Source organism: Gossypium hirsutum, chromosome A08 (genome assembly GCF_007990345.1).
Source record: "Gossypium hirsutum isolate 1008001.06 chromosome A08, Gossypium_hirsutum_v2.1, whole genome shotgun sequence".
Taxonomy (NCBI): Eukaryota; Viridiplantae; Streptophyta; class Magnoliopsida; order Malvales; family Malvaceae; genus Gossypium; species Gossypium hirsutum.
The window spans coordinates 116,673,557-116,683,095 of NC_053431.1; the positions used below are offsets into that span (position 1 = coordinate 116,673,557).

Below are 9,539 nucleotides of genomic sequence, written 5' to 3' on the forward strand. Positions count from 1 at the left end.
AACCGTTCAAGACGTCGAGCTAATGACGTTAAACAAGCGTTTATTGGGAGGCAACCCAATCTTTAATTTTAAATTTTATTTCTAATTTTATTATTTTATTATTTTATTATTTTATTTCAATTTGTTTTATTTTTAATTATTTTATTATATTAATAAAATTATCTTCTTTTAAATAGGTGAACCGAGACGGAAGTAAAGTGCAAAAGGAAGAAATGCCTTAAACCTGCAGCCAAACAGCCCCACTCCAACCCATATCACTATCCCTATTCCAGCCCAAAGTGCCTTATTACTGCCCTAGACTAGCCCTAACCTGCAGCCAAACACCACTTTTCAGCAACTAAAAAACCCCCAAATCCCTAAAATTTTCCCCTATTTTCTTCCATAGCCGCCGCACCCACTTAAGCCCAACCTTCGATGATCGTTGAACAACGCCTCGAGCGTATCGAGGCTTGACTCGACATTTTTGGCCAGCAACTAGCGGATCTCATCACCATCATACGTGAACGACAGTGATCACATGGGGAGTTCCTCTATACCCTTTTTCTTCTATTTCTTTTATTCCACATCGAGGACTATGTGTTTTAAGTAGGGGGACGTAGTTGTTCCTGTCGTTTTAGCTACTGAATTTTTGTTGTTGCTACTGGTTTGGTTGTTGCTATTGTTGCTATTGTTGCTGGCTCACTATTTTTTTTTGAATATCTTGCCTCTTTTCATGCCCAAGAATTTAACCATGACTTTGCCACTGTTTGACTTTCATGCATGATTCTTGCCTTCTAGGGAAGTTATGATTTTTTTCCTATAATTGATGTCATCTCCACTGTTTTATTTTTATTAGGCTAAAAACAATTGTGATTAATGGACTTAACTCTATCTTGCTTTTTGTAAAATTGATCAAGTTTAATCTAAAGTGAACACTTAAAATGATTGCATGCTTAATTAATGTTCATGGCTATTAGGTGATTATTGAAACTTGTTCTTGACATTTAAATTGTTTTTCCCGAAGTTCTCAAAATTTTAATTTCGTTGTTAATAAATTTTTCCGTGGTTATGAATACAGCTTAGAACATGACTGACTGAGTAACCGGGGTAGGGTGCTTGGGTTGTCATTCTACTTCGCGTCAAAAGGCTGTGTGACGTGATAGTTAAAGCTCCGCTAACCGGAATTAATTCTTAAGAATGCGTTGGGCTGAGTAACCGGCGTTTGGTGCTTGGCTGTCATCACTCTTCGCGTCAAAATGTTCTACATGTTCTTAGGAAAAATAAAAATTAAAAAGTATGTTGGGCTGAGTAACCGGGGTTTGGTGCTTGGCTGTTATCACTCTTCGCGTCAAAAGGTTCAACATACATATGTACATACATAAATAAATTAATAAATTAATAAATAAAAGTAAAAAAAATTAAAAAAATAATAATAATGTATATATATATGTAAATAAATAAAATTTGGGACTAAGGAAGAAACAAAGAGAGTGTCTTGGTAGGTTTAGTAATTCACCTAATTTCCATGAAATAATTCAAATCAATTTTAATTTCTGTGTGTATTAATTGGAAAACTTTTTCTATTTTACTTAAAGCAAGCTTAGGGTTCTCTTTATTTTCATATGCATTTTTAACTAATTCTTATAAAACTTCGGAGTGGTATTTCTTTTATGGCAGAATCTAACTTTCACGGTGGACAGGAACCATACTTGAGGGCAAACATGGGCTAAGTAGGTGGAATTTGATAATGCTATAGAATAAAGTATTTTTATGTATTAATCATGTGTTTATTCTGAGCTTGATCCTACTAATTTAAGCTATTTATGTCTTTTTATCTTTTAGGGACTGATTTGGAGGCAAAAGCAAAATTAAGGGACAAAAGTGCGAATTTGGAGACACATTGGGCTGATATGCGACACAAGAAAAAGATTGTGCCAAAAGTGCAAGCATGAGAGACACAAGGACTAAAAACGCAAAAAGACGAGATTTTATTTTATAAGACTTCATTTTATTCATATTAGGATAATTAAATATTAAAATAATTATTATGATTATTTAAATTTTAGGATTTTATTTTAATTATCTTTATTTATCTTTAATTAAATGTATTTATCTTTTTAGAATTTAAGTTCAATTAGACTATCTTCCTAGCACTATAAATAGGGGGTGAAGTGACTCTATTTGTATTCATCTTTTTCTGTAAACACTCTCCCCTTGAAAGTCTAGGCTTTTGTTTCTTCATATTTTCTTTCAATAAAATTCCCTTTTCCATTTTTATATTTATTTTCTTTTCCACCATTATCATGAGCCACTAAAACCTACTAGCCGAAAGTTGTCAATATTCCCCAAAAAGGGTTCTTGAGGCATAGAATCGGTACTTAGCCTTCTCGCCAAGTATTCATCGTTTCTCCGCACTATGGGCTGACGCTTCCATCCATGGCCCTTAAGAAGTAAGCTTTTTAGCATATGCAATGGGGCCGCTTTGTATGTTTTGGAAGGATTGCATAGTCGGTTCGTTAACTTACTGCGTCAGAGGTTGGCGAGCCAAGGAGACAAAATGGCATGGGATTCGCCATTGAGAAGCGTTGATCTATCATAGATTACTGGCTAGAGTCAGGTTCCCTAAAAATCGTAAGTCTAATCTTTGGAGCTGGTGGTCGTAGGCGTCCTCTTCCACTATAACTGGCTTACTTGAGTTGAGAATGGTCATTTAAAAGCCGAAGATCGAACCTAAGGCGGAATGAGACAACTGGAGGCTGGAATCTACCAATAAGAATTTCTTTTCCTTTAACTCTCTTTATTATTTTTATTAATTTCGTAATCACAATTTCAGTCAACTTTAGATCCTGTTTTTTTATTTTTTCCAAATCAAATATTTAATTCTATTATTTTTATTTTTCCTTTGTCACGCAGGTTTTGTTGGGCACGATTCTGCCTAGGATTTCGAGAAACAAGCATTCGTATAATCTGGTCCCTGAGGATTCGACCTTACTTCCTCTTTACTATTTTTTTCATTATTTTTACTATTTTATAGGGAATAGGATATTTTTGGTGCTCTCAACGACACATCACATTTGTCTTCCATCAGGTAAGGGTATCAAAATCATCACAAAGTGGTACATTAGAAGCTTCCAAGTATTTTTTTCAAATCTGATTTTTCATAACTCAGACTCTTATCTTGCTCCATAAATTTTGAAAATTCATGCATATGTGCATATCCTCCAATATTACCAATATCACTAGGTGCTCGAGAACTAGTAGTTTGAACCCTATCATTCTTAGACCAATATTCATTCACCAATTGGCAAAGAAAAGTACAAATTCTACTAACCTCCCTCTCAGATTCATCATGATCAAATATATTGTTTTAAAATAAAAGCGGATAAAGGGCCATTTTGTATCTTGGATCAAGTATTGTTACCACACCCATTAGATCATTAACACTAATCCAGTACTTGTATTTTCTAGCATTACTTGTGTCATTTTCCTTATATAATCACAAGGAAACGAAAGCCAATTAGATATAGCGAGTTTAAGAGTAAAAATTTTGGGAAAATAAAAATTGACTGTGGGAGATCTTGAAGCAAAGAAGTCAAGGGTGATAGTACTGAACACTTCCAATTATTCACATATTTTCTCTACTTTCTCCCAATCTTCATTGTTTGGTGGATTCTTATGAAGATTATCTCAGCCACTCAAAATAACAAACATTTCCCTGTACTTCATAGCAACTGTAAGCATTTCAAAAGTAGAATTCTACCGAGTCTTGCAATCAAGTGCCATTTTTTGTTTGTATTCAAACTTTAGGATCCTTTTATCAAAAGCATTCCAAAACACAACACTATCCCTAATTCTTTGGACACCATTAGATACAACAACATTTAACCCATATTGAACAATTAGATTTAATATATGAGTACAACAACACATACGAAAAAATTGACCATGCAAAAAAAGGGAACCATAAGGAAACTCTCCATGCAAAATATCTATTATTGCATCATTAGTTGTACAATTGTCCACAGTGATAGCAGACAATCTATAATCAAGATTCTAAGATTGAATGCATTCTTTCAAAGTGTCAACAAGTACCTCAGCAGTGTAAGGGCTGGGGCATAACGAAACCGACCACATGCAATAAATAAAAGGTTAATCGACCGTTTTTCTCCATACCTGTGACCCTTGCAGTTGGAAAAACTTTAACTTTTTTCGAAAAATTTCATATGTTTCTGATTTAGTCTCTAATCGTTTCCAATATCTGTATTGAGCCTCAAGAGCTAGTATAAGGGACCGTATGTATGTTTTTGGCTTGATATTGTTATGTTTATCTTGTAATTTTATTTATGAATTAAATTGTTCTTTGTATAACGTTATGTTTTGGTAACATTCTGTAGCTCTAATCCAGCGACGGACATAGGCTAGGGGTGTTACACCCCCAGTTCTGTAGTGCCATGCAGTCGACAATACAGGGGGTAGGCATGACTGTATCGTCAGTGTATTGTATGGTCTTGCACTAGCATTCTCCTCCCTGAGGTTGTACGAGGTTGTTACACCTAATGGTTCCCACAGAGGGTGTGCATCGAGTGGTCCTTTCGTGACCCCTATAAGACATGTGTAATGAACCTTCTATAAGTTGGTTCGGGTAGAATATACTGAAGGCTTTCCACAAGCTGTCCTAAGTGAAGGACTGTCATGGATGGTTCTCAACGAAGGGTTGTGTGTGGGTCACTTCTAGTAAATGGCTATTTGTAGGTTGCCTTATATCTCTCCACGTGTCTCGCTCTTTTAGGTGTATAATAATTGCCCCCTAGTTGGGAGGTGAGTTACAAAGTGACTTACTTCGATACCTTCCAAACAACTATTAGGAATAGAGCGTTAAATAGCTAAGTTACAGTATAAGGGGTTTGGAAGGTGAAGAGTTGCATTGTTTGTGTGTATTTGAGACGTTTGAAGGAAAAAGTTACATTGTTATGTGTGATGTGATGTGGGAGACATCCTTGTCGAATGGATTTGCTTGGCACCAATGATTTGGTGCACGTACTAAGCCACTATCAATGAATTTCTTTCTTTAGTTTTGCAAGTATCTACAAGTATATTCTCTTCAAGAGGTAGATGGGAATTCAAAAACTCTTAGAAGATGAGATAAGTAGGGTGAATCATAATGTAATAGTTATTGTTGTCCGTTGTAAGTTTGATGATGTTGAAAAACTATTGTAAGTTGTTATAAAGTTGCTAAACAGTTGAACACTTTAGCTTTGACGATAGAAGCCAACCCTCAGCTCCATCAACAACAGTTTTTTTCATTCTTTCATAAATACAAAATACATTTTATTTTCTCTCAAAATTTTCTTTCATTCTTTTAGTTTCTTAGCTCAATTCATGTACAACTACTACATTCTTGATGCTTTTTGTTAATGAACAACAACAAGAGAGGTCATTGCTTGGGTGATAAAGAAAAGGAGCCTCACTAGATCCAAAATTCTCTCACCTACAACGAAAGGTTAGATTGAGTTCCTCTCGTTGAGCAACTCTGACGAAAACAAGGAACATGGTCAACCTTGGTTCTTGCACTGATATGAACACACAAGGGGGCCAAGGGCTTTGGGTTTTTTGAGCATCAAGAGAAAAGTTCTTTTAAAGTTCTCAAGTTAGTTTTTAAGTTAATTGATATTTTAACAATACAAACAAAACAAAAGTTATTCACTCCATGGTAGCATATATATATATAACAATGGACAATGATAGTAGTAAAAAAAAGTCTATACCATTGTATATTATCTACAAGAGTGTATTTAAAGAAAAAAAAGTATTATTGAAGTAAAAATATGATGAAAAAATAGATAATATTTTTAAAAAAGAAATAAAAAATTATTATTTTCATGAAATTTAAAATATATTTATCTATTTTTTCATAAATTTTATGAAATTAATTAATAATTTACAATGTATCTTAAATATTTTACATATTAACCATAATGGATCACATTATGGTAATTCGTTTCGTCCTTTAATAATATGACCAGTGGCTCAATTCCCACTCATGAATGCATCGTAACAAGCCGATTACTTCTTTAAAAAATTGATGACGAAAAGACTATCGATAGGAAAAAAAAAAGCAGCATTTAACATATTGCAAAGATATTGAAGAGGCAGAGTTTCTGGGGAATAATTTGTAATTATTGAACACTTCGTACCTGACCTAAAAATTACAAATTTTCTACGAAGTAAAGGCCACTTTTTGATGTTTTTACTTGCTCATTTAACTTTTCAAACAAGATCGGTTTTTTAATATAAAAATACATATCAACTTGTGACTTCTTTTAACAAAATAAAAAAAGAAAAAATTATTCCCCATTGACATTAGTTGCACATGTTTTTCCTCTTTGATTGATTCCCACAATGCTCTAGGGGCCTAAAAATTACAAATTTTCTACGAAGTAAAGGCCACTTTTTGATGTTTTTACTTGCTCATTTAACCTTTCAAACAAGATCGGTTTTTTAATATAAAAATACATATCAACTTGTGACTTCTTTTAACAAAATAAAAAAAGAAAAAATTATTCCCCATTGACATTAGTTGCACATGTTTTTCCTCTTTGATTGATTCCCACAATGCTCTAGGGGTAAAAATCTATGTATGTAAGCAATGTGGGAATCAAAGTATTCTTTTCTTTTTAATCTAGAAGGTAAGACCTTTAGTCTTAAAAAAATTCCCAAGATCACAAGAATCTTCCTTCAAACAAATGGAACCAAGGAAGAAATATTAGACAAAATAACATATTAAAAAAATAATCAAGTCAACCATTTTAATTAATTAATACCTAATAGTAGATATATGTACAAATGTTTTTTGTATAATAAACCATATATATATTTCTTGTTCTACCTAATATTCATCTTTTTCTCTCTGCCAGCAATAAATTCACAAACCCCCCCCCCCAATCTTTTTCAACTTTTCTCATGTTTTTCTTTTTTTCTTTTCATTCACTTTCCATTCAAATTCTTCCCTCCCAAACAAAGCATTGCCTGCCTCTCAATCTTCCACAATGTGCTCATGTCTATTCAACCCCCCCCCCCAACTATAACAACAACAACAACTATCACCAAATTCCACCCTTTTTCTTTTTCATATGTACACAAAGGCCAAATCAAAACCTGAAAGCAAAGAATAATTCCAATTTGCCAACCCAATATACCTTTGAATCTCTCAAAATACCATTCAAGAGTAAGATTTAATCAACCCCAAATTGTAGAGATTCCTTCTCACTATGCTCCCAAGTGATAACAACACTGTCCCACCAACTCCTACTGCTTGCTCTTCCCTTTCTGCCTTTTCTTGATATACCAATGGCAATTCCTTTACCTTTAACTTTCCCAAACCTATCTTTTGTCTTACGGCTTCAATGGTTTTTGGATCAGCTAGGTTCCCGATTGCATCGGTTACGTAGAAAACGTTTAGAGCCACGTCCCTCGTGGTTGATATTTCGGCTCTTGTTACGTTAAGACCGTTCTCTCTAAACGTTCGGGTCACATCTGCTAATAGAGCCTGCCTATCTACTGTGCATAACTCCAGCCTTACACCCTGAAATCACAAGAAAGAAGTGGATAAGTTGTTTTGAATATTAGATAAAGACTCAACTGTAAATAGAGAAATGACTTGGAAATAGGAATTTACCTCATATGCTCTCCTTTCAACTGCAGCTTGCAAGCATTGGATTACGCGTTGTCTTTCAGGTTCTGAGCTAATTGGGGTTCCGTCCGAGTGCCTAATATAGAATTCCTGATATGCTTTATCCCCAGTTGTGTTGATAGTTGCATGAAACACAACATATTGCATATCTGTTAATGTGCAAACAACATCAAAGAGAAGCTTGGTTCGATCCTTGCACTGAACATTCACAACTGAATAACCCTTTCGACCCAATTTTGCACGGTGACCACAGGTAAATCTACCTTATGTTGCAAAATAGGCTTTCTATCATAGTCACGATCTGCAAACATCATTTGATGTACCCTTCTTTCGGTGTGGGTTACAGCCATAGAAACCGAAGTCTTTGCGCTACGAATATCATTGTCACCTTTCAAAACATTCCTTAAACGTGCTTCGATTCTGTCAATCTGTTGCGAGTCCTCGATTGGAGACCCTGAATTGCAATCTTTCACATAAATCAAAGAAGCGATTCGACCATTGTGAGTCCATACTTTAGCATCGACCACATTGCATTGTAGATCAGCTAAAACTGCAAATACTTCCGATAAAAGACCAACTCTATCGGTTCCAGTCAATTCCAATGCTGTTAAACCATCAAACTCATGGCTTCTATCAGGATCAGTGGTCTCAAGGGACTGTAATTGAAGAAAAACCAACACAAAAATCAGTTTTATAGGAAATTAAGATAGTATAAAGGGCATTAATCAACTGCAATAAATTACCTGCTCGATGTAACTAATAACGCTTTCGTCAGTTAATTTGTTTCCGTTTAAATCAGTCACATGGAAAACTGCAAACCCAAAAAAGGGTAATGTTAGAAACAGGGTTTTCTAGCAACACCCAGAAACAGGAAAACTTTGTCTAAAAATTAAAGAAAAGGGAGGGGGGGGGAAGCGAGCTTACCATCCATGAACCATTGGCCATCAGATGAAATGTAAGCCTTCTTAATTGAAAGGTTCAGATCTGTTAAAACTTGAACAGCGTCTAGCAAAATCCCGTGTCTTCTAGCACTGTCAACCTGGAAAAATCATAGCAACAAAGAGAAGAAAGAAAGAAAGTGTCAAAGGCCTTGAAAAATCAAAAGAAAAACAAGAGACTGATAAGTAAAAAATTTGGAGCGGTGTGTTCATATTTGAGAGGTTTCGTAGAAGCTAACCTTGACAAGAGTTGCAGTGGGGCAAACGGCATTGTCAATGACCACTCTGTAAAACACAATAAAAAGGCAGGAGAAGGTCAAACACTGGGAAATACACTCTTTTTTTTTTTTGAATTTTCAAATTTGATTTGGTAATATGTAATTTATTATTGAAAAGTACACGGAAAATCGGAAGAGTTAACGGAAAACATGAAGAAAAAGAAAATCTGTACATAGGTTTTTGGTAATAATAATTTAAACTAAAATTTGTGCCTACTCGTTAGGGTTCAGAGATGATTTTGTTAACCAGTATGTTCAAATTTTAAAAAAAAAACTTAAAACCAGAAGTGAGAAAAACATAGATTTGTGACAAATTTTCTCTGATTTATACATAAGAAACGAAGATTACAAACCTGGGAGTACTCATCCTTATCACAAGCTTCTCATATTCATCAAGACAAGCATGCCACTCCATATTTTCTCTTCCTCTTCTTAATTTTCTGTCTCTTGAAGAACCCAAAAAAGATTGAAAACTTGACTAATAACTATACAAACCCTTTATATATCTTGAAAGAAGACGGCTGGTTTGAATCAAACAACAAGGACCCAAATGCCAAATACTCTGCAAAAATCTTGTTTTCCCTTGTTTTTCTTTTGTTTCTAGAATAAAAGAGATGAAGCACCACCGCCTTGGTCTTTACCTTCCCTTCTTCT

The 9,539-nt window shown here is 34.6% G+C and overlaps 1 protein-coding gene across 1 annotated transcript; it reads right to left on the minus strand.

The window, feature by feature from the left end:
- Nucleotides 1–6,759: 6,759 nt before the first annotated feature.
- On the minus strand, nucleotides 6,760–9,539 carry LOC107927012 (ACT domain-containing protein ACR8). Its single transcript, XM_041074875.1, is given in 7 exon segments — nucleotides 6,760–7,561; nucleotides 7,655–7,902; nucleotides 7,905–8,325; nucleotides 8,413–8,480; nucleotides 8,594–8,708; nucleotides 8,847–8,892; nucleotides 9,239–9,539. Coding segments are annotated over 7 exon segments (1,323 nt in total). The 5' UTR covers nucleotides 9,301–9,539; the 3' UTR covers nucleotides 6,760–7,198.